The 26,890-nt window shown below is 44.4% G+C and overlaps 1 protein-coding gene across 8 annotated transcripts in view; it reads left to right on the top strand.

Moving 5' to 3' along the window:
* Positions 1–26,890, top strand: part of MAP7D2 (MAP7 domain containing 2) — a 514,052-nt gene that overhangs the window by 193,214 nt on the left and 293,948 nt on the right. For all 8 annotated transcript variants that reach the window (XM_086934606.1, XM_086934603.1, XM_086934601.1 and 5 more), the window contains exon 2: positions 7,984–8,061. In XM_086934606.1, the coding sequence (XP_086790732.1) occupies positions 7,984–8,061 (78 nt within the window). The remainder of the gene's footprint in view (positions 1–7,983; positions 8,062–26,890) is intronic.

Below are 26,890 nucleotides of genomic sequence, written 5' to 3'. Positions count from 1 at the left end.
TCTCCTTCGCTAACCTACACCTTATATTTAGTATGTTATGCCTGCATACAGTCAAATGTGCTCCTGACTGTAATATGCACAACAGGTGCAGTGGCATTTAATCTTGACTTGCCGCTTGATTTTAGGGTACACGTGAATCCAGAAACTATATCAGAAATAACTTTTGGCTTAACTCTTGCTTTCTAATACATTATATTCATGAATGGATTCATTATAAATTATTTGAAGTCCATTTGTGAAAAGTTTGCATACGGTACGGTTACTCTATTTTTAAAGTTATTTAGTGATGTTTAATAACAAAGACAAGGACTTTCAGGATGAAGTTACAGGTACCATCAATTTGTTTATTTCGAAATATAAAAGTTCCATAAAACATATTCAGTATAAACCATATGCTTGTAAAGTGCAAGATTAACCCATAACTCCAATCCCCTACACAATACAGGCTCAAATCTGCATTACAGAATATAGATAATTGTGTCCATTAAAAGTGTGTAGTTCATAAAACCAGCTATAGCAAGTACCATCTTACTACAGTTTCCCATATTTTGTAAACACATTATTATAATTTGAGCGTCCGGTTTTATGGTATCATTATTTTGACATTTCCATATTTATTTTTTCATTTTACCCATATTATTTGCTTTTGTGAAAAAATAAAGCTGAAACTACCATTGCTGCATCTGTTGAACCAATACATTTTTGTTCATACTTGAATTGCTGTGAGTTTTGATGTTATAAGCACCCTTACACGGTACTTCTATACACTCGTTTGAAAACGTGAGCATTGAAGCTCACACAAATTCATATCTGCAACGTGGTATGCTTCATTAGAAACCGTGCCCTTTAAATCTCCCCTATCAATCAGCCCTGGTATTAGCTTGGCAGGCTTGGCTGACAGCACGGAGGACATTTCAAAATATAGCTTTTGATGTTCATATCCATACTTAAAAATAAATGCATTCAGGGAAATAGGTAGTTTTCTGTCTGCATTTTTCTGTGCAATCTTAGAAACCGAGAACTGGAAGCACTGATCACAATTCTAGCAAGATCCTTATTTATAGCACGCATCAAAGGAAGATGTTAATTGATTTCAAAACAAAAACATGAATACCCTAGGGAATAGCGTATGAATTTAACAGGCACTGCATATCCACTTGCCTGTGGAAACTTGAAATGGTTCACATTCAGTACTTTTACAAAGCATTAGGGCTTCTTTAAAAAATCCTATATTAGAACTTTTGAATAGCGGTTTTAGTCGACATCATCTCGGTTTTGAATAAAAAGGACACAATAATAAAATTGTTGTTCATTCTGCTTTAGCCTTATTGAGCATTCACAATGAACTGAGTAACCATGGCACTACTTAGAAGTTAATGAAATTGGTTGTTAGTTCCTCCTTGAGTAAATATATTCGAACAGTACCAAAGTCTAAAGAGCACTCTTCAAAAACGTGAACGCCCAGATAAGTATTCAGTTTGTGAGGTTCTCTGCTATTCAGAGTACCAGTGTAGTGCCTCCATGATAAAGCTTTACAACACACCAGTGGGCCTTGTTTGTAGTCGTGCAGTATTGGAAGTGTAGGGTAAAATGTTCTGATGTCTTTTTACAGTAGGTTTTTGCCCAGAACCATAATTCCACCCATGTTGTACGACCACAAATCACTGATTCTTTTATCACCAGGCTGTACTGGTGGTAAAGGAGATCCAAAAATGATGATTTTTCTGATATAAAAGATTGAGCCCGTTTGTTTTTTTTTGTTTTTTTGCTGACACTGTATTGAAATTCAACAGCAATAGCTATTAATTCAATTATTCCAGAGTCTGGGCATTACCACTCAATTTTGCCCTGCAATTTAAATGGCACAATTTCTGTTTTGCATCCAATGCCATAACTGTCTGCAAAGGGGCGAGAATAGTCATCTATCTAAGATTCTCCTCACTTAATGGCCATCAGCTAGTCATCCATGCAGTTGTTTGGTCCAAGCACGCCTATATGGCTTTCAAAAATGCTCCCCGAATTTAGTTCTGGCTTGACATTTCTAATTTGTTTTGGTTAATCTTTAAAATCCGAAATAAAATTGGTTACTTACTGTCTTGTTACTAAACGCCAACAGACACAGATATAAATTAAGCGGAACATGCAGCGCTGTCAACTCTGCCTGCTTAATCCATCAAGATGAAGTGCCTGTTCAGGCAATTTCAAATTAGCTAACCCATTCACAAGGAAGTCTTATTAAAAGAACATGATTAATGAGGGTTACTCATAACCTCAAGCTTAACAAATGTGCTTGTTTACATAAAACTGCCCAAAAGCGTAATCATTTGAGCATGTAAACCCTTGTGATGTATGCATGTTTGTACGTGGGTTTCTACATGCCTATGTTGACTTGATCTGGGGGATTCAATGTTATATGCAGGAATCATTCTCTCGTACAGAAGTGTGCACCCAAGTTCCTCTGCAGCGTATCTAATGACTAAATGAAGCCACTAGAGAGGCACCTCGTGCCCAGAGGTTTTTCTCTGTAGGTCTTGTGCTTTCCTTCTCCGTTCTTAGAAAGCACTTGTTCTACCAGAGAACCACATATGATCTAACACTATACATGGGAACTGAACCGACAAATATACGAACCAATATAGTGTGGTAAGAGTATACTGTACTTAAAAGAATAAAAGAAAAAAGAATGTCAGCCATAAAGTACTGAAGTATACTGTTAATCTCTAAAATGTGTCTGCGTGGTACTGTTAAATAGTTGCTTCCATCTTGCACAGTATCACCTGCAGAATCCTTCATCAAGATTTTAGGAGGAATGATCATGTTAATAGTTGCTGGCAGTGATCATGGTTCAAAGCCGTTCACCAGCGGTCAGGAGGTGCTGTTAGCAGAGTCTGAGGTGTAAAGCTGCTTTCATCCATTGACTCCTTTTCAGAAGACATTATTGCCTCTTGATTTACCACCATTGACATCTATGGTAGAGAGATGCCAAGTAGCTGCTCACATTGTACAAAATTGATTTACAAGAGAATTGAGCAGAAGGTGATTCTTCCTTTGCATGTCTTTTAGCTGAAGGGGACTCAATGGAAGTAAGTCTGCACGAGGAACACCTGAATGATGCTGCCTGTTCTTCAGTATGACTGTCTCTCCTCTAAAATCAACCATCTCTAGTTGTACTGTGGCACACTCCACTATTATTTGTATTCCTTGCCCAGCAGGAAGTCAAGGGAGATACCCATGGAATGGGTAGTGTGGATGGTAATCTGGGAATAAGATTGTGTATGAATGCTGATGATATTGTGCTGTTCTGCACCAGCCTATGAGCTAATGATTGTAGAGGGGCGCACAGAAACCTAAGGTTAATACACAAAGTATATTTCAGCTCTGAGACAAACATTTATAATCAAATAAATTGCCTATGCAGCAGGAATAAAGCATCAAAACAGTGATGTCAACTTTAAAGGTAAAAAAGACAACTACTGTGTCCAAGACCTTCCTAAACAGCTAATTCCCAGACCACAAAATGCAGTAACTGGGCACCCAGAATTTTCAGACACCGCACAGTCTTCAGCATGACAGCTGTTGAAAGATGGACTAAGTTTAAAACTTGGCATAATCCTTCAGATACAACCAGGCTGCTCACAAACTCCTTAAAAAATCAGAACTAGATCCCTTTGTATAATCTTAAGTCAGCTTTTCAACAGAAAGTGGGATCCTGTCACTGGAAGATAGGGAAACTATAGGCAAATGTACATTTTATGCAACAGCCCAAAGTATTGAACATTCTTCCAGTCACCATTAGGGTGCAATCAAATCTTGCCCATGTTGCTAAAAACCAGAGCTCCTAGACAATACAATGCACTAGAAAACAAAATTCTACAATTATGCGCACCCGTTCATGGAAAATGGTAGCCTTTCATCACAAATGAAGGGCACAGCAGGTAACTTAGAACTTGGTACCTATTTTAGATGATGACTTGTTTGCGAATTATTATAAATATTAGATTTTCATTTAATGTTAATGTTTATAGTTGACGTGCAACACCAGTCACTTATGATTACTTCATTGAGCGCAGTTCATCAATATTACAGGCTGTGGTGATCAGCCATCATTAACCTCACATGTGAAAGGCTCCAATCACCGGCCTAGACTCAAGTGATGGAAAATAAGTTAAGTTAGCATATATTTGAGAGATTTGGGCTGCAGCGATGCATGAATGCTTGAAGTAACGTGAAATGTAGAGGTACAACTATACCAAACCCACCACATAGTAAAATAAATGCCATCAAGATTGAAGAAGCACCTATTATCAATGCTGCAAAACAATGCACCCATTCAGAGCCAGCGTGAAGTGCAAGGTTGGCCTTTTCAATTCTAAGGATAGTTGTTGCTCCTAATGAACGCAGTGGAGACACTTAGCAAATAGTCCAATAGGAACATAAATGTAATCGGAAAATCCTACAAAGTATCTAGAGGGAAAAGTGTTTTGAGGACCGAAGCAGGGGATCCAGGGACAACGAGACCCAAACTAAGATGCAGTTCTTTAAATTTGTATAATATCGAGCCGCATTGTTGATCTAAGCTGATTATGCAGCAAGCAGGGGCACAAGATGTAAACGTAATCCAGAGAAAATAAAGACAAAGCCTGATGGAGACTTATATCCAGTGTAGATAGGCCAGAAAGTAGTGCACTTTATAGGGTCCTTTGAAAACAGATGAAAGGGTAAAGAGACACCCGGGGAAAGACTGCAATACAGAGATGAGCGGTAGCTACAAAAGGAGAGAATTGTTGTAATAAAAACAAGGAATTGTTGTCATGTTATATAGTGAAGGAAAGAGGTGAATCAAAAAAGATTATGAGAAGATGTTGAAGCCTGAATAGTTGTGGAGGTGATGATCATTAGTACCAGCCAGGTGAGCAACCTTCAAATACCATCTACTTGTGTCTCCGTTTCCTACAAACCTCCAATCTGTCAGGGAGAACTGCAAGTGTATGATCATTATTAGCGAACCTGTAATTCTGATGCCTGTGAAAACTCTTGTTTACACAGGGATCGGTATTTAGCCATTAACTTATAATGAGGACCCATGTTCCATGCCGGTGCTTTAACTCTGTTAAGTATGTTACTGTTGGGTGCATAGACAAGCATTGTTCTACTCTTATTAACACAGGGGTTATCTCTATGGCTTGACGCTTTCCCTTGAGCCTTTTCTCCCTCTAGTGGGCATACTGTCCCCTGCAGAATTTGGGTGGAGACCGTAGTACAAATCCTCCTCGAGGCACCCTTTTTTCTCCTGTTACGCCACCCCTTACGATGGCCTGTCCTTCATCACTTCTGGTAGTAATAGCAACCCTCTACTTTGTGTAATCTACTCATTGAAGGATTGAAGGAGAAATTAAAGATCCTGTTCAGCTAAACAACGGAACATTTTTTTTTTAAATGTAGGAATTACAGAGGCAACGCATATCCTGGCAGAGGTTTGTGCATTACATTTAACCCCTGAGCTCAGAGATTGTGTTCGCTGCCTTGTTGCCTAAATAAGGATTTTGTTGCTTTCAGCGTGCCCTATATATCTGCCTGGAGACAAGTTGCTGCACTGCTCTGTCTCTTCGACTCACACAAAAGGTTTGGTTTGCTCTGGTATCCCTGCTTGTTTTTACACAATGCGTAGGGAATATAACATCCTGCAGGGGCACCACGCCAAAGCAGCATGTGCAGTGTTGGAATATCAACAAAGGAAGAAAGTCCCTGTCCCACCGGGCAAAGAGCTTGGCAACCTATCCCAGCCCCCTCCCTTCAACCCAATGAATGTTTATCAGAACGATTGAGCAAGGAGGATGCATCGCTCTTTAGGGCACTGTTGGCAGCAGCCGCCCCCTAGCCAGGCACTGGCCACGCCCTCCGATTTAAGACCTGTTCACTTCGTAGAGACCCTGAGGGAGGACAGAGGGAAAGAGTGAAGTTCACAGACCCAGGCGCAGGGCTGGGTTCCAGAATCCAGCCTGTATTTGCTGATACTTAACTATAATACGTCTTCTTCCGGCCCGGGGCAAACAGTCAATCAATTAACCGCATGCGCGCTAGCGGGTTTTCCCGCTGCGCGCTGAAATTTAAAAATCGCGGCTTTCGTGACAAAGACAGCTCGTCATGCGCGCAGCGCAGGTAACGCCCATGACGAGCTGGCTTTGTCATCCGCATCGAAGGGGTTAAGCAGTACTTGTATAGCGCTGGTCCTCACCCGAAAGGGTACCCAGGTGCTATGCTGCGATGTCTGTCAAAGAGCCAGGTCTTGAGTCCCTTCCTGAAGTGAGTCAGCAAGGGTGGAGTACGGAGGTGGAGGGTAAGGGCGTTTCAGGACTTGGCAGCGAGATGGGAGGAGCGTCCTCCTGTGCAGTAGCGTCAAATGCGTGGTATCTATGCGACGGTGAGATGAGTGGAGCGGAGGTTCCTGGAAGGCAGGTAGAAGTTCAGGCAGTGGTTCATGTAGGCGGGTCCTTGGTCGTGGAGGGCTTTGTAGTCATGGGCCAGGAGCTTGAATTGGCATCTCTTCTGTTTGGGGAGCCAGTGGTCTTTCAGGTGCTGAGTGATGTGGGTCCTCTTTGGCAGGTTGATAAGTAGCTGTGTTCAAATATTCAGCTTACAACTTTAATCTTGGAGCGAACGCAGCTGACCAAGTTAAAATCTGTCAATTGAACTTCCACTTTGGGATTGAGGTGTGACCGCCTGATATGCACCTCAGTGGTCATCGCACACAATATGGAAACACTTCACGCAAAGGATCAACAATATATACATTATCCATCCACCCTACACAGTGTAGCGTCAGACCTGTACGGACAAACACTTCAGTGTCCCACATTACGATAGTAAGTGCTACTTAAATGCTACAATACAGTACAGTCACAGCGCCTCCTAACTCATGTCGCATTCTCTTTCACCTCCTACTGTGCTGCAACATCCACCTATAACCTTGTTAATTCCACTATGCAAGCAGCTGAGAAGTACCTCAATCACATTATGAAATGAAACGTCAATCTTACAACCTGGAAGTGACTCCTGTCATTGTGAGCCCTTCAATCAGACAAAAGCTACTCGCTCCCTGACCTCTTTCCTCAGCGTCTGATATGGACAGCAGTTTGTTCGAGGCCGTTTTTCCATGTCTATGACTCCCAGGCGATTCTTTCTCCCATGTTCATAAACTAATTAGAACAGTAGCTTCCTCACTACCATTCATCAATGCAGAAGCAGACCAACTGTTAATCAAAAGCAAGAGACAGCAAAATGTTAGGCGAAAAAGAAGGCAGAATAAGTGTGTGTCAACCATACATGCCATCATTTGAGAGCGATTTAAGTTCGATTTAGCGAAAAAAAACTCAGGAGGAATTGATTTCTCTGATTTTCATTGGGGAGAGAGTTTCAAGTGGGAAAAGGTAAATCTAACAATTATTTTCTAGTGGACAAAAAAAGCCTTTAAAGTGAAATTTAGCCAATAATTTTATGTACATGCGCTTGGGAGTTGGGGTTGGTTACAATAGATTTACCTCCTAGACAATTGTTGACCTATTGGAGGTTTAGCAGCATTCAGATATAAATCAGTGTTGCTAGTTTCACCAGTACAAGATTGGTTAGGTGATCTTTTCCCAAAGCAATGGATATATGTGATACAATGTGTAATGGAAGTGCATGCACATTCGTTTGGCTTTCATCTCATGGTACCCACGTAACTAAAGTCAGTAGCAAAAAGTCTGGAACGAAGACTAGTGACCTGTGAGGAGAGTATAAGTCATATAATACTTTTCTGGAATTAGTCATTACCTGGCTTCGTGGGAACTTTTGATGTATAGATTTTTTATTAAACCTCCTAACTGATGTTGTGAGTTCCTGAGCAAGACCCCCGTCTGCATTTTAAAGTGTATAGCCTGGAAATAAATTGTTTGCCCAGATTTCTCTTTTGACCTTTGTTTTTCCTTTCCTTTTCGTTTCTAGCTGTAGACAGTCTCTTCAAAACAGATGAAAGACAAAGACTTGCAAAAGAAAGGAGAGAAGAAAGAGAAAAATGCTTGGGTAAGATAAGCCATCTCCAAATTAATTTCACTTTACTTTTACCACAGGGGAGAGGAGTACAACCAAGGCTCCCAAGATGCTGCGCTATAGTGTAAATGAGGAACCTTTTCATGCTTCCATATTCGCTCTGTATTATTTATCTGTACATCTCAGTAGCGTACTTGCAACATAGAAAGTTTACATTAATATCTGTCAGCTAGCAAGTATATTATATGAAAAATCTCACCTCCCCCCTCCCATTAACACACCGTTTCTTAATACCCTACCCTCTCTGCTTTCCGACGCCTTCACTCGCTCCTCGCTTCAGGCAGAGAGGTCGCTCCCAGTGTCTCTTGCAGGCATCTGGTTTTACTCGCGCTGCTCTGCTTTACTTGCCTTTCAAAACGCTCTCTCAGTGCCTGCTGTGTTTAATATCGTAGCGCTGCTTTGTTTATCTGCCATTTCCTGTGTGCTTTATATGCTAGCGCCGCTCCGCTTGGTCTGATCAAACTGTGCAATCTGATTTGGTTTTTGTGACATTTCACCAGCTGTGTAGATTATTTTGCGCTCTGCCTCGCTAGCGCTTGATTGTGTAATTGCCCTCTGCTGCTGTAGCCCTGTTAGCGCATTTGTCTCCAGCGCTCCGCTCTGCTCCCCCCTCCGCCTCCATTTTGTTTGTTGTTGTCCTCGTGTGCCCGCCCCACCTCCCAGCTGAGACGCCCTCCCACAGAGTACAGATAGCGCTCCTCTCCCTTCACTCGTTGTGACTCGCTCCTCGCTTCAGGCAGAGAGATCGCTCCCAGTGTCTCTTGCAGGCATCTGGTTTTACTCGCGCTGCTCTGCTTTACTTGCCTTTCAAAACGCTCTCTCAGTGCCTGCTGTGTTTAATATCGTAGCGCTGCTTTGTTTATCTGCCATTTCCTGTGTGCTTTATATGCTAGCGCCGCTCCGCTTGGTCTGATCAAACTGTGCAATCTGATTTGGTTTTTGTGACATTTCACCAGCTGTGTAGATTATTTTGCGCTCTGCCTCGCTAGCGCTTGATTGTGTAATTGCCCTCTGCTGCTGTAGCCCTGTTAGCGCATTTGTCTCCAGCGCTCCGCTCTGCTCCCCCCTCCGCCTCCATTTTGTTTGTTGTTGTCCTCGTGTGCCCGCCCCGCCTCCCAGCTGAGACGCCCTCGCCCCTCCCCCTCCACTATCCATATATGACAGGAGTTCCCGCGCGCAGCGTTCACGCGCAGCGACCGCGCCCAATCCGCGCCGAAGGTGCGCCAAAGGTAAGCCCGTCTACGCCCGTCCGCGCCTGGACCGCGCCCAGCGCCAGACCCCCTGCCTCTCGCGCTGCCCAGCCCCCCCGCATTACCTACGATGCCGCCGGCCTCCTAGCCCTTAACCCCGGCCGCGCCCCCAACTGCGTCCAAGCCGCTCCTGGACGCACCCATGGACCGTTCTCCTGCTTCTCCTGCAAATTCAGCGGCACCGACAACACCTCCGCTCCGACCACACCACAGATTCCCGACCCCAACCACCTACAATGCATCCTTCTCAACACCCGCTCGGTCCACAGACACGCCATTGACCTTTGGAACCTACTAGACACCATCTCTCCAGACGTCGCCTTCCTAACGGAAACATAGATGAACGCTTCCTCCGCCCCTGACATCGCCATCGCTATCCCTGACAACTATAAGATCACACGCAAGGACCGCACCGACCATACAGGAGGAGGAATCGCTATCGTCCATAAGAAATCAATCCGCATCTCAACCAGCTCTGACGCCAACCTCACTAACTCCGAACACCTTCACTTCCAGATCCACACCGACCCCAAGACCACACTCAGAGGCACCCTCCTCTACAGACCACCAGGACCCCGCGCAAAATTCAGTGAAGACATCACGGACTTCATCACCCCACACGCGCTCCCCTCCAAAGACTACATCCTTCTGGGAGACCTCAACTTCCACCTTGAAAAGATCAAAGACCGCAACACCGCCACCCTCCTGGACAACCTCGCCAACCTCGGACTTAAACAACTGGTCACTTCCCCCACCCACATCGCAGGTCACACACTCGACCCCATCTTCACCTCCAGCAACCATGTCTCCTTCAGCCACACTACGGATCTCCTCTGGACTGACCACAGCTGCGTTCACTTCACCTACAACAAACCGAAACCCATCATCCACCTCCAACCAATCCTACAAAGAAACTGGAACAAAATCACCACGGAGCAGATCTCCACATCGCTCCTTCAAACCTCCCCAGCCCTCTCCTCTAACGCCAACGAAGCCGCATCCAACCTCACCCTTTGGTTATCCAACACCGCCGACACCTTAGCACCACTGAAAAAACGTCAACACAAACTTGGCATCAAGAAAGCCTCATGGTTCAACGACGACCTCAAGAAGTCCAAGAAACTGTGCCGCTCCCTTGAAAAGGCCTGGAAAAAAGACCCATCCACCAGCAACAAGGACGCCTTCAAAAGCGCCATCCGTACTCACCACCAACTGATCCGAAAAGCCAAGAAAACAGCATTCAAGGATCGACTTGACAACAACGCCCACAACAGCAAGGAACTTTTCAACATCGTCAAGGAATTTTCCAACCCCTCGGCCAACTCCAACGACATCACCCCCTCTCAAACCCTCTGCGACTCCCTTGCCTCTTTTTTCCATAACAAGATTGCTGACATCCACAACAGCTTTGACAGCCAACCCGGAAGCCAACCCACCCTACCATCAGCTGTCCATCTTCCCCACGTTAACACCCTTAACACCTGGAACCCAATCTCCACTGAGGACACCATCCACCTGATGAATTCCATCCACTCTGGATCCCCCACAGACCCATGCCCTCACCACATCTTCAACAAAGCAGACTCCGTCATAGCTCCGCACCTCCGAGACGTCATCAACTGCTCCTTCAACTCCGCTACCTTCCCAGAAGACTGGAAACACGCTGAACTCACCGCCCTTCTGAAAAAACCAACAGCAGACCCCACCGAACTCAAAAACTACCGCCCCATCTCGCTTCTTCCATTCCCGGCCAAAGTCATCGAGAAAGCCGTCAACAACCAGCTCGCCGCCTTCCTCGAAACCAACAAATCTCTCGACCCCTCACAATCTGGCTTCCGAGCCAAACACAGCACTGAGACCGCCCTCATCGCAGCAACAGACGACATTCGAACTCTTCTGGACAATGGAGACACAGTCGCCCTCATTCTCCTCGACCTCTCTGCAGCCTTCGACACAGTCTGCCACAGCACCCTGTTACAACGCCTCAACAACATCGGAATACAAGGAAAGGCACTTGAATGGATCACCTCGTTCCTCACCGGAAGAACCCAGAGAGTCCGCCTCCCACCATTCAAGTCCGAAGCCTCTGAAATCATCTGCGGCGTACCACAAGGATCCTCACTCAGCCCCACCCTCTTCAACGTATACATGAGCCCCCTCGCGGCCATCGCCCGCCAACACAACCTCAACATCATCTCTTACGCGGATGACACTCAACTGATCCTATCTCTCACCAAGGACCCCAGCACCGCCAAAACTAACCTACACGAAGGAATGAAAGAAGTTGCCGAATGGATGAAACAAAGCCGTCTGAAACTGAACTCAGACAAAACAGAAGTCCTCATCTTAGGTAAATCCCCCTCTGCATGGGACGACTCCTGGTGGCCGGAAGCCCTCTGAACTGCACCCATCCCGACAGACCACGCACGGAACCTTGGCGTCATCCTGGATTCTTCACTCTCAATGAACAGACAAGTCAGCGCCGTATCCTCTTCCTGCTTTAACATTCTTCGCATGCTCAGAAAAACATTTCGCTGGATCCCCTCCGAAACAAGGAAAACAGTCACCCACGCTCTAGTCACGAGCCGACTGGATTACGGAAACACCCTCTACGCAGGTACCACCGCTAAACTCCAGAAGAAACTACAACGAATCCAAAACGCCTCAGCCAGGCTCATATTAGACATCCCACGCAACGAACACATCTCTGATCACCTTAAAGACCTCCACTGGCTACCTGTCAATAAGAGGATCACTTTCCGACTGCTTACCCACGCACACAAATCACTCTACGACATCGGACCAGATTGCCTCAACTCTCGAATGTCCTTCTACACCCCCACCCGCCAACTTCGCTCTTCCAGCCAAGCCTTAGCCACTGTACCTCGCATCAACAAGACCACCATGGGAGGCAGATCCTTCTCATACCTGGCTGCCAAAACATGGAACTCACTCCCCGCTTACCTTCGCCTCACCCAGAATCACCTAGCGTTCAGAAAGCAGCTTAAAACGTGGATATTTGACAAATAATCCTCCTCCCCTCCCTAAGCGCCTTGAAACCCTCTGGGTATGTAGTGCGCTATATAAATTTTTGACTTGACTTGACTTGACTTGACTTCCCTGGGACCTGTTTTCAATTTTCTGGTGTCCTGAAGAGGAAATAATTTCAATATGGCCCATGTCATTGAATTTGATTCTTCCAGTCCAAAGACTGCTGTGCCATAACATTAACATGTGTACGAAGCAGTGAAAAGAGAATTGATTCTGGGATATCTACATCCCAAAATATTAGTCATTCCTCTGGCACAATTGATAGAATCCTTGGGATTTTCATTCCTGCCTTAACCAGGCAGCACCCAGATTGTCGCCCCCCCCAATGCTAGCTGCGTCCGGTCCATGGCCCAGTTAGCGCATGCATGTTGCCGGTTGCAACGTGTTTTGGCATAATTCATTAAAGCTTACTAGAAATAAAACAAAAGTCCTTCTTTTTGGAGGACTGGCTTAGATTTTATCTATGTTATAGTAGACTGACGTACCTGGAGTTCACCCTTTTCCTGCAGCACCGGCTCTAAACATAGAGGTCATGACTGTGCTGTCATAGTCTGCACGTGCCTCTGTTGCATGTGCACCACCATAAAACTGTGGTCCAGCCTTTAATTCTTTCAATAACTGAAGGGTGCAATTGTATAGCTATATAAAGCAACAGCCTTTCATTTTCAGGGAGGTACTCCCAAAGGCAGGGGCTTTAAGCTTCTTCAGATAAGTTCTAGCAGGTCCTTTGGGCAGTATTCCTCCGCCCTAAGCAGTAGGAGTGGGAGACTATTGCCTCAATCCAAGAGCATGATACTGGCTCTTAAAAGGGGCAAAATTATGAGTATGGCCCTGGCCCAGTTCTTTTTCTTGTCCTGTTGCCATTTTGAAGAAAAAATATGAACTCCTTCTCTACAGTTGACACCCCTGTTAATAAACCATCATTTTGGTATTCACATATGTGTAAATCCTAAAGGCGCACCAAACTGCACACATAGGCACTCAGATTATTGACCCAGCAGCTGCCAGACGATGTTCTCTGTGTACTCTGCATTAGTGGAGGAGCGCAGATAGTAATTAAACAAGGACCGAAAGTGATTTTATATTGGTTTTTTTCTCAAATAATGTACTTTTAAAACTCACCTGGCATGTTTTTGTGAGTCACTTATGTGCTTCTGTTCTACCTCTTAATACACACACCTCAGAGAATCTGTATCCCAGTTAATTCTTAAAAACATGTTCTCTTTCGATAATTCCATTTTCCTTAATTCATCTCTTTGTTATATGCATTCTGCATGCACGTTTTTCACTTCCATTATTGCATTCTTATTGAAACTTAATATTAAAAATATAATTTGTTTATCATGTACAGTTAATGTGTCTACTCGATAAATGTATAACTTCAGAGTTGTTGGCATAGCATCTCTGTGGTTCTAATTATATTCTCAGTATACTTATTTAGCTGAATTATAATATTTCTTTGTTTCATCTCATTAACTAATCCCCTCTATTATCCTATGAATTCAAATCCAATTTCAAAGCTTTATTCGACAGCATGTCATAAAAGCCATTATTCATCCTAAGACTACACTAAAAATACTACAAAGTTAAGTTCATCATTTTTAAAAACTCATTAAACCATGGTGCTGTCGCTTACAAGGATTAAGAACAATTTATACAAAATGAGTTAAAACAGTTCAATTAAACATTGGTTAAAAAATTGATCGTACATTACTCGATGTGATAAAATTAATTGGCTAGCCTCTAGGGACTGCAAGAAGCGGGTGCGTATTGTCCAGGCCCTACCCTAGGAATTTTGCAACGGCTATCGCCATGGAGGGTGTGCAATCTGATGCGAGTATTCTTAAAGCCTCTACAAAACTGCGTGTCCCCAGGTTTGTGTACACAGGTTTTATCCACTTACGACAGGGGCTTATATAAAGGGGACATACAAACAGCAGATGAGGTACATTCTCAATCATATGTTTACAATAATGACATTTGTCATTCTGGTTTACCGACCATTTATAAGTAAAAGCTTTTACTGGAAGGGTCCCAATTCTGAATTGAAAATACAATTTTCTTTCATAGGGCCTTTCTATAATGTCCCAGTAAGACCCACACAATGGTAGGGATTTAATATCAAGAAATCGACCAGTTAACTCTGTGTTGGATCCAGTACTAAAGGCAGACAACCAAACAATGTTCCAGTACATTTTTTTTCAGGGTTATCTTTGACAAGAGACTTGAGGCATTTGGGTCGACCCATAGGTGATCTAGTTCCAACTTTGTTAATAAGCCCCTTATTTCTTTGAGCCACGGGATAGAATGAAATCGATCTGCCCTAGTGATGTCCTTCAGGGCAGTGGCATAGTGAACTAGTTCAGGAGTTGTCATGATCCGTCTCCAATATAATAAGGGTTGTAACCGTGCCAAATCCTCTATTTTTTTCCTGCCAAGATCATATACAAGCGGTACAGTGGGGGTACTTCGGGGGACCCCAACTAGACGACGTAGAAACCTATTCTCCGCTAATTTTCATTGATTCAAATTGGAAAATCCCCACAAATCCGAACCGTACAAAGAGGCACTTATCACCTTCATGTTATAGATTTCTAGGGCCGGGGTGATTGGCTTGGTCAGAGAAGCTTTATGTTTAAGGGCTATTACACCCGCCAGCTGGTGAAATTTTAAAACGGCCATATCAATGTGGTTTTTCCAGCTCATGTTACTCTGAAGGGATATTCCTAGATACGCAAAAGCCTCAACCTGTTCCAGTGGAATACCATTAAAATTAATTATGCCTTTGAATGTTTTGCGCTGATTCAGGGACATGAACTTGGTTTTGGAGGTGTTCATCTCAAGTCCACGCATCTGGCAGAACTCTCCAAACGCATTTACTGCCTTCTGGAGCCCACTCGGAGTCCGAGAAACTATCAGCGTGTCGTCCGCAAACATGAGAACTGGTGCGCGTGCCCCGGCCAATACAGGAGCATCGGTGGGGGAGCGGCTTAGATGGTCTACTATGCTGTTGATGTATAGGGAAAACAGTGTGGGCGCCAGGACACATCCCTGCCGAACACCACGTTCAACAGGGAATGAGTCGGTCACCTCACCCTGTGCCCCCCATCTAATTCTTGCATAGTTGTTCTCATGCAAGCGGACAAGTAACGCTAAAGTTCCGGGGCCATCCCTGCTTCAGCTAGAACACTCCAAAGTTTGGGACGGGGTACTAAATCCACAGCTGATTTCAGGTTTACGAACACCGCATAGAGTGTCCCGTTGGTTAAGGTCACATTCCTCCAATAGAGAGCTATGAAAAAAAAGACCTGGTCAACTGAACTAGTACAGGGTCGAAACCCAGCTTGCTAAGGGGACAAAATATATTTTTCTTCTATCCAAGATTGCAATTTGTTTTGCACTAAACAACCTATTATTTTTTTGAGCCGAGTCAATAAGACTGATAGGTCTATAATTACTAGGTAGTGATTTGTCACCCTTTTTAAAAACCGGAATTATTTCCGCTCCTTTCCATGAAGTGGGGATTAGCGCACCCCTAGCCACAGAATTGGCTAACCACTCAAAATACTGACACCAAGATGAACGATCACTTAAAAACACATCGGCAGGGATGCCATCCATTCCAGGGGCTCTGCCCCCTGACACACAGTCTAGCGCTAAACTGAAATCTTTAATTGTGAATAGCTGACACTGATAAAAGACTGTAGGAGGTGGTGAGCACTCTCCTTCGGCAAGTTCACAGGCCTATTGCGGTCTGAAGAATTCTACCCATTGGTGTTTGGCAACATTATTTTGCGGGGTTTGAGCTGTCCCTCCTCTATCCCACTTAACTATAGCCCAGAATTGCTTTTGATCCTTTGCTGTGCAAGCAGTTTTCAGATCGCGCCACTGATCCTCATCCCACTCTTTTTTGGCTGCTTTCTGGGCTTTCCTATATATCTCCCTAGCCTTTCTCACGCCTAGGATATTCCTGGATCTGAGTTCAACACTTAGGTTCTGGCGGGCTAATTTACAAGATTGGTTGTACCACCCCACATCAGGTAGATTTTTACCGACCTTATCTGATTTTGTGGTCTTCCTAAAGAGCCCCTGGAGCTTAGTAAAGAAAAGGGTATGAGCCTCTAGCATAATTTGGGGAAAATTTTGCTTGCTACTGTGGGTATTTATGTTTTCCACTTCTTCAATCACCACTTTTTTAATGTCCTCCAGCTTCTCTGGACTCTCAATTAATTTGCCCCATTTAATATGGCGCAGGTTATTCGAAGCAACAATATCTAGGGTGACTTTGCCACCCCCCATGTTGGGTTCTCTAGACCCCTTTTGTGCTTGAAATTCCATACAGAGTGGGTTGTGGTCGCTTTCTAACCTGTTTTTTACTGTCATATCGATCAATCGATCCCATCCTCTGATGTCCACCAGGAAGTAATCTATTCGACTGGAAGACCTGCCGTTGTCAAATGTTTTTTCCCCCTGGCGATCTGACTGGGTACGCCCATTGGCTGCTCTGAGTCCTCTCGCTAGACATAAAGCCTTGAGTTGGCTAGCTACAGCTGTCCACCTTCTAATTACAGGTAGATCAAGCTGAGGGACACCCCATTTACTGTCCTTCTCAGCAGCAAGAATTTGATCCTCCTGTCCAAGTGGTTCAAAGGTTGTGTTGACATCACCTCCCACAATAATAGACAGCTGGGTTGGAAGCGCCTCAAGTTGGAGGTCAAGAGCAGAGATTACTTCTGATGTTTGACCTCCCACTACCCCCCTAGCATAAATGTTAAAGATTGCCACCCCATGGCCATTAGCCCATGTAATATTAACTGACAGTATGTCGTTTGATGGGGAATTAATTTGCTGTATTTTACAACATAGTGATTGGCGAATCCAAATTATCAGGCCACCAGATGGGCGACCTTTGGTTTTTTTTGTAGCAAGTGCGTGAAAGTTAAGGAACCCCAAACAGTGTACTGGGATCAATGACCATGATTCCTGGAAAAGAATGATGTCAAACTGGTCAATAAAACTACACCATTCTGGAGATGTTAGCTTATTACTAATTCCTGCAAGGTTCCAGGAGAGAAAAGTCACCCCTGCCTCGACTGCCGAAAAGCAGAGAGGATCCTGTGGTGTTAAGATGCTTTGGGTATCACCCTCCCTCCCAGACTCAGGTTCTATATTGATGGCTGGATAGTCTGGTGTCTCTGGTGGTGATACCTCACGTCCCGGGCTGTCACATATCTCTAATGAATTAGGGCAGATCAGTTGTTCAGGGTCAATGTTCTCTATCAACCTTACTAGGAAATTGGAACCTCCCACCCTTTTTATTCGGGGCGTTGGAATGGCATTAGTGGGAGGAATCCCCTGAACTATAGAAGCACACATTCTACCAGGCTCGGCTAGTTCCTTATACACAATGCTATCGGCCCACTCAAGTCAATCACATTCATTCAGGTCTGACAAAACCCCAAACCTATTTTCCAAGCTAATTCCCCAATCACTGGTTTGGGCACTAGATTGGACATCCCTACCCCATTTATTTAACACTGGGTTCCACTTTGGCCTTAGTATGCTAGAATTCGCTGCACTTCCTTTGCTACAGTAGAAAAATTTAAGCGTAAGTGTAACTATGGTGCTACTCCTATGTTGCGGGGGGAATATGTTAGCCAGAACATTAGGGAGTACATCTGAACTAGAGAAGTTCAAGACTACACAATCTCCCTTGAACTTTTTCGGATTGTTCCCTATCCAGGCTACCCTTCATGCCATGTTGATTTCCCCAGCTAGCTGCTGTTTACCCCATGGGGACATCAACATATTGTTTGACAACCAATGCAGAGCTTTGCTAATCAAAGAGGTTGGAGATTGCACCTGGCCAGGCGCCAAGGGAGGTACGTTGGCCAGGACCAAGACCAGGGGAGAAGCTTCTACAATAAACTGGGATGAGCCTTTCTCTAGGTATACTTATTTAGCTGAATTATAATATTTCTTTGTTTCATCTCATTAACTAATCCCCTCTATTTTCCTATGAATTCACTATGTACGATGTATTAGAAAAAGCCATCAACCAACAAATCTCCTGACTTCTGGAATGGAACCTCTTACTCGACCCTGACCAATCCACATTCCGCAGCAACCCCAGCACTAAGACAGACCTCATAGCGGCTACCGAAGACATCCAAGCCCTACTCAACCGAGGAGAGACTGCTCTTATCCTCCTAGACCTCTCCACAGCCTTCGATACTGTCTCCCAAAACACACTCCTCACAAGGCTGCACAACATAGGCATCCAAAGATGCACAACATATACATCCAAGGAGCTGCTCTCAGGTGGATCGCCTATTTCCTCACCGGAAGAATGCAAAAAGTCTGCCTTCACCTCAGAACCCAAGGAAATCATCTGTGGAGTACACCAAGGATCCTCGTTCAGCCCCATCCTCTTCAACACTTATGACATCTCTGGCTAGCATCATCAAAACCCACAGACCCCACATCATATACTACGCCGACGACACACAACTCATCCTCTCCTCCTCCGAAGACACAACCAAGACCATCTTCTACAACTGCATGACAGAGGTCACCAAATGGATGAAGGACAACTGCCTGAAGTTCAAAACAGACAAGACAGAGGTACTGATCATAAAAAGCAATAAAGGTAGTGTTTAAAAAACATTAAAAAAAGACAGAAGAGATACTGATCTTCGGAAAGAAATGTTCCCTATGGGAAGTATCCTCGTGGCCCTCAGAACTCAGACCTCCTCCTACCCCCACTAACCACGCTAGGAACCTAGGCCTCATCCTAGACAACAAGCTAACCATGACGACTCAGGTCAACTCTGCCTCATCTTCCTGCTTCTTCTTCCTCTGCATGCTTCTTAATATTCAAATGGCTACCCCTAAGCTCAAGACGCACCATCACGAAGGCCCTCATCCCCAGCCAACTGGACTACGGCAATGCTCGCTACGCAGGGATCGCAGCTTAACTGTGACTACTACAGACCATACAGAACGCTGCAGCCAGCCTCGTCCTGGATCCCACTAGATGAACCCACATCACCCCTTATCTCCGGGAACTCCGCTGGCTCCCTGTACAGAAAAGATGCCAGTTCAAGCGCCTGACTCTAGCATACAAGGCCCTACACAACTGCTGACCAGCCGACTTGAACCATCCCCTTAACTTCCATCAGCCACCAGACACCTCCGCTACGCTTCCCTTTCTCTAACCCTCACCCCTGCATCCGAGGTAGTAGATGCAGAGGTCACTCCTTCTCCTACCTAGCAGCAAAGACACGGAATGAGCTACCCTTCATCTCTGGACCTCCCCATCTCTTGCAGAATTCCGAAGGTCCAAAAAGACCTGGCTGTTTGGCTAATCAACTGGACCCTGCCAGCCCCTGCATACCCAAAGGGGTGACGAGAAGTGTTCTACAAATCTATTGATTGATTAATTGATTCACTCGAACTGCATTTTTATATTATCCTCAATTAACATAATATGCTCAATCTATATATTACAGATCTTTCGCTTGGGTGTAGAAAATGCTTTTGTTTCCTTGTTTATATACCACCTACATCAATGTGGTATTATGTTGTACAGATAAACATTGAACTATTTTATATCGAACCTCTGGTTCTATATAAAAATTGCAACTTTATAAGTAAATGAAGAAGCATATGTAAAAGTATGATAGCATCTTTATTAAAGGCACTTAGAAAAAAATTGATGGGTGGAATGCTTGAATTATTCTCACTTGAGTAAATAATTCTGGACTGCAAGAGGGCAAAGCTGCATTTTATTTTGCCCACTTTTGCCACTCTAAATTGACACCAACCATATACAAATCAGTTTTGGTTCTGTTCCAAAAGGAACTTAGAACTGGCAGACCAGGACCCACAGCTTGGTTTTTAACGTTTGGGCTCTAAATGCATAAAGTATGTGCAGACACTAGTTCTATACTCTGTATGCCACAGGACTCAAGCTGTAACTGACTGATGAGGCCTAAGTAGGCCAAAACCAAAATATAGTTGTATTGGTGCTCCTCTTGGCTACTAGTGGGCTTCTTTCTTTTTTGTGCGCTGCATTCAGATGCAGCAAGTTTTTACCCATCTAAGAAATGTTTGAAATGGAGGTTCCCTCTGGATTGCATAGAAGAGCAGCTGCTAGCACTTTTTGAATTTACCTTATGTGCCTGTACTGATAATGTGTTTTCTATTCTAAATAAACAAGAGCTAAAAGAAAAAACTGACACTTATAAATCAGTTTTGGAACATGAGATGGAATATGTAGAGAAAATCTAGCAAATCGAAAGAATGTACCACAGGTGACAGTAGAATATATCTAAAATAGGTAAAGTTGTGATAGCCAGGTTTAAATCAAAAGAACAAAGGAAAATTAAATTACTTAAGTAAACTGGGTTAGAGGGGTTCAATTTCAATAGATTATCAGACCTTGAAACCACGAAAGCGTGAGGTGAACACGAGTTAGCCTCACACCTTTAGGAATAAATTTCTTGCGTATAGAAAACACACATTTGCCCAACTATGCCAGAACTTCAACTCAAGCAGTCTGACCTCCAGGGTTCTGGATGTCAAACAGCAATATAAGATAAAGCTGGCTCTGGATAGCATTCAACCTTTTTTGGCGAGGATATTGTTCCTTCAATTTAGACATGGGCTGCTCCCTATCCGAGCACTCACAAACAAAATGGAAGGGAGCTATAAAACTAGATTGCCCAGGGTGTGATATGGTCCAAGAAACAGAACTCCGCAGCATCTGTGGTATTTTGTGCTTGACGAAACATCGGAGGACCTTGGGGGGGCCACGAGGTGCACTTGCTTCATTGAAGGACACTGGGGGCTTGTTGAGAGACTCCCAAAATTGTTTCAAGGACTCCAAGTCCCAGGATTCATTGTCTGCCCACACCTGTAGCTGGATTGAGCTCCGCCCACAGCCATAGATGCTATTTGAGACCTCGCTCAATCCAGCTACAGGTCTGTGGTATTTTGTGCTTGCCGTAACATCGGAGAACCTTGGCGGGGGGGGCCACAAGGTTCATACTTGCTTTATAGAAGGACACTGGGGGCTTCTTGAGAGACACCCAAAATCGTTTCAAGGACTCCAAGTCCCAGGATTCATTGCCTGCCCACACCTGTAGCTGGATTGAGCACCGCCCACAGCCATTGACATCTTTTAACCAACTATTACTTCCGCTGCGCTGGATCATTCCGGGAGAAGCCCGGGACAAGGGCGGGCCGTCTGCGGCCGGACAAGGCCGGGCTGGGCCACCTCCCTTGGTTAATGACTCACAATTGAACTGCAAGAGGAGACTGGGTGGGAGGCATTTGTGTCAAATGTGTTTTAATTTTCTCCCAATCGCTGTAGTTAATGGTTCATACGTGTCTGATTAGACGTGACACGGCAAGCTCATAAGTGGTTGTGGAAGGGACCGCATTATACTGGTCTTAAAACGAATCAGTTATATCACAAAGTAAGAGTTGATAAAAGAGAGGGGGGCCAATAGTATTGCTAATTGATTATAAACCAGCGTAATTGGGTGATTGCATTGGGGAAATTTACTGGTGTTCATGCAGTTGGCTTTTTGATTGTTTATAGTGAAATGTACTCATTAACATACATCCTGATATCTCTAGGTTCTGTTTTGGGAAAAGGAGGAAGTGCCAAGCTAAATAAATTAGAATGAGTAAGCAAAAATGCATATCAGGGACTCTGGACAACTTTATCCTAAGAGCTGAATCTATTATATCTCATGAGATTGCTCTGGCAGAACGTAGATTGTCATTAGATCCCTCCAAACTCCCGACACATCAGGAGTTTGCCCAGTCAAATGCCCCAGCTCTGCTGGAGACGTCACTGAATAACTGCACCACACTGACGTCCCCCTTACCAGGTAGATCTCCAATAAATGGCACCCCTAGTGGTAATGTGCAATTCGAAGAAAGAGAGCAGCCATCACCATCTATATCAACAAGACTTCGAGGATTAAGACAAGGGGTCCCAGTAACATAAAAAAAAGTAATTTAAAAAAAAGACCTCACCGCAAGGGAGACGGAACACCCAAAAAAACTGGGGAATCTGGACAAATGGGGGTGTTGAACAAAGGGCATACAGAGTTAGCAGAACGTATGGGAGCACCTTGCAAATCATTTGGGACTCAAACTGATTTTGAAAGCCCTATACATTCGACTAAAGTAGACGGTATGGTTGAAACCTTAGAAAATACAGTCACAGATATCTTTAAGACTACCTTAAATTCCATCGAAGCTCGAATAAATGATTGTATGGGGATTAAAATGAAAGAACTAGACGACAAAATTGCTGAAATAAAACGGGCAATGTATAATCTTGACATCATGATTGAGAAAGGTAGAATTAATAATGTAGAAGGGGCTAAACTACTCCTTGAGCAAAGGAACAGTACTATTTCTAAAGGCAGTGATGTGAGCAATGATGGAAGTCTAGCTCTCCAACCTAGAATAGACCTTGCGATTACTATTAGTATGGTGGAGGGGAGGTCATGTCCTAGAATGAGCAAGGAATCTCAACCTAAGAGTATTAGCCCAAACGGCAGAAGGGTAGAACATGTTGCCACAAGCACTGACTATTCTGAAACTCCCAATATTAGGGGCGTAATAACTCCTGTAAGCGTAACTGATCTGATTCCTAACCATGATATATTACATTTACCACCAGCCGCATGCCCATATGTTTTAATATTAACTGGCATTCTGGCTTTAAGGAAGAATCAAATAGAATCATGGGCAAACCTTAGGAACAAGGTGGTAGATTGTCTCCAAAGGTATAAAAAATTCAGCCCATATAAAATGAATGAAATTATTATGGTATGAAGGGTGGGTTGGGTGGGGAGACATAGGAAAGATACTGAAGGTGACTGTATAGTCGTAAACTTCAGGCGGCCCCACACAGTTCGTAACCTCCTAAGAGTACAGGAGGAGATCCCGACACGGAAAACCAATATTCATGCCCTCCCACTGGGATACTTCTATAAACCGATGGGAGAAGAAGCATTCCAACAATGTGATAATTCCTCCCCCTTCCAAACTTTGAATAGGTTCCAGGAGCTGTCATCCCTAGAAGCAGTCGATTGACTGGATGTGTCAATGGGACTGGAGAATGGAACAGAGATCTTACCGTCACAAACAGGAATGGGGGGGGTTGAGGTTGGTTTAGAAGCTAAAACACCAACCCGAGTGTCAATGGGCCGTGAGTCGGATAGGATTGTAAATGGGCTGGAAATTGGCAAAATGGCACACGGTGTAGGGGATGAAGCAGTAGTTTGGACAGATGATAATCCAAGTCTAACTAATATTCTAGAGGTTGAATCCACTACAGCTATGTGTGGCAACAATGACCCAGGAATAAGGCTCATCTCATGGAATATAGCGGGTCTCAGGAAAAACATATGTGACCCTGAATGGAATGAGTAAATTGAAATGAGCGATATTATTCTTCTACAAGAAACTTGGATGTTGAAAATGCCACATAGAGTAGGGTATAAAACATTAAATGTGGATGCTGTACCATCTATCAGAGGTAGACCCTCGGGGGGGTTAGTAATATGGGTAAAGGTAACCCTTGAAATCAGAATAACAGTACTAAACATAGATTCACCTGATATCCTAGGGATACGGATAAATACCACTGAAGGAAGGGTGCTATACCTTCTTAATGTGTATAATGGGCCACGTCCTCTATCTAAGGAGTCACCAATTATTGGAATTTTGCACTCATTCTTGAATACTTTGGATGAGACACCTAGTATACTACTAGGTGGTGACCTGAACTGCAACTTTGATCCTATAATAGGGCTTGGTGATATTTTTGAGGATGAGGATAGCGCCACTAACATTCCTATGGTTAATAATGCCAATCCAGTCCCTTGCTCTGTACTAGCTGTTTAAATCATGAGACTAACAGTAACCCACGGACTGAGAGCATGTAATGGAAGATTGCCTTCAGACTCATTAAAAGCAGCCACCTTTAATAGGAACGATTGCCAAAGTAAAATTTACTTTGTCATGGCCTCCCTTGACATCTGGAGTTATGTGCAAGATTTAGAGATTATATCCAGGATCGAGAGTGTTCACTATCCTCTCGAATTGACAGTTTGCAGTGCTTTATTATCTAATGCTCCCAGGGATATAAATGAAGTAGCTAATCTAACACAAACAAATAATGATATTGTAGTAGCTACTAATAATCGTCGCTCATTAAAATGGGCACTTATTTTGGAATCTGGTATGGTGTTAGCCGAAATCTATAGATTATTGGCAGATACAATTGCTAGGCATTTGAGTACACCATTTGAAGAAAACGCCTTTATAAATTTACACAATGGTCTGCTTAATTCTTTAGTACCACTGGTAACATGTATGCCAAGAAAACTATCTAAAAATAATAAAGCAATGGCAAATAGGAAAGCCTGGTATAACAACGATTGTAGGAATGGCAAGGCTAGATTATTAAAAGCAATCCAATCAAAGGATTCTGTTGAGATCAAGGAAGCTAGAAGAGCATATAAGATAGCACGAGGGAAGGCAAGGTCAAATTGGGATGAGGAAAGCTGGGCAGATATGCTTGTAGCAGCCGGAACAAGGATCAGGTGGGGTTCTGGAGACTGGTGGCAAGGGGGAATCGCTCAGGAGGAGTGGTCAGAGATGTCTATCTAGATTAATTGACGTGGGTTGAACATTTCACCGAACTATGTAGAGCTCCAGATAACATTAGGGTTCCTGATCAGGATAGACCACTATTAACTGATAGCGTTCAAAATCTTGAGTTTGATTTGGAAGAAACAGTGGCAGCTGTAAATGCAGTCCAAAACGGAAAAGCACCCGGGCTTGATAAGGTTCCAGGTGATCTTTTCAAACATGAGTTAAATGTATGGGCCCCTTATATTAACCATTTATGTAATATTGTAGCAGCAGGTGCGGACTTGCCAGAGAGTTGGAGAGGGCGGAAATCGTACTCATTTTTAAAAAGGGCGATGGGAGTAAACCAGGGAACTATCGTCCAATTAGTCTAATGGATATTTTACAAAAAATGTATGCAAGGCATATTTTAACTCGTATAAATACCTGGGTTGACGAAAATTCAATTTTTACGGTGTTCCAAGCGGGTTTTAGATCATGAATAAGTACTGTAGACCAGGTATTTAGATTCTGTTGGAAGTATGTTAGTCTAAGGAAGGGTCATTTGTACGTGGCATTTGTGGATCTTAGGGCCGCCTTTGACCTTATACCGCGTGAGGTATTATGGGAGTCTTTGTACTCCGTTGGGCTCCCAGATTGTCTTTTACAACAGATTATAAGGCTCCATGCAAATAACTTTGCAAGGGTGGGATGGGGACTGTGGGCTAGGGGTTCGGGCGGACCGGAATAACAGGCGTGGAGGCCAGATATAGTGAGCTATCTCGTAGCTTGTTTTATTGTTGTACAGAAAGTCAGGGGTGTGGGAGGGTAAGAAGCAGAGGTTGAGGATGTGGAAATGTTCCTGGATGTAGAGCTGTCAGGAGAGGGAAGGTCCGGGAATGGTTCTGCAGGGTGGGGCGTCTCAGGAGTAGGTCCTTCTTCTCCACGACGTTTCCGGTGTTCCTCGGAGGTATGCGGAGAGAGAGAAAACAGGGCGATTAGTCCTCAACGCAGGACTGCCTGAGTACTGTCACCTACACCAGGGTTGTGTGAAGGACAAAGCGAGCGTGAGGAATGGGATAATAGGGTTAGGTACAGGAACACGGAAGAACGGGAGGGAAGAAGGTGAAAGTGATGAGGGTTCACGTGAGGGGTTCTCTAAACTACCGGGCTTGTGACGTGGTCTATAATACAAATATACAGTGCACTTAGTGTTCAGCAGTGTGAGGGGACACTCTATCTACACTTATATACAAGTCCACCTGGGGGCCAGGAAGGAGGGTACTCACATGCCCCGCCGTAACTCTCCCGCGAGTTGCGGCCGCTCTCCAGCCACCTCCTGGGGACTCCACCAGTCTTCGGTCCAAACGTCCTCGCCTCCGGTTTTCTCTTTACCGTCACACCCGCTTCCTCCGTTCTCCAACTCAGGTTCTCCGGACGCTGTCTCCTGCCACGAGTCCGCCGCCTTGAACGCTCTCTCCTCGCTTCTGTCGGCTTTTCTGTGTTCCGGGTCGGGGTCGAGGGCGGGACTTCCGGGGTCAGAACAAGGTGTCTCCGGTCTGTCGTGATAGGTTCCTGCAAGGGAAGAGAAAGGGGAGGAGACTGTGTTGCCAGGGACGCGGTATGGTCGGGTTCAGAGACCAGAGAGTTAGTGCTGAGCCACCGCCCAAGGGAGGTAGGGGACGTTTCCGTTCCACAGGGACCAAATGGTGAATTAACCAAGGCTATACCAATTAAGAGGGGAGTACGCCAAGGATGTGTGCTGGCACCCACATTTTTTCACTTTTTGTTAATGATATCCCATCTTACCTGGACGTTTGTAATAATGACGCCCCGAG

The sequence above is a fragment of the Lissotriton vulgaris genome, chromosome 8, assembly GCF_964263255.1.
Source record: "Lissotriton vulgaris chromosome 8, aLisVul1.2, whole genome shotgun sequence".
Classification (NCBI taxonomy): Eukaryota; Metazoa; Chordata; class Amphibia; order Caudata; family Salamandridae; genus Lissotriton; species Lissotriton vulgaris.
This window is presented reverse-complemented; position numbering and strand designations above follow the sequence as displayed.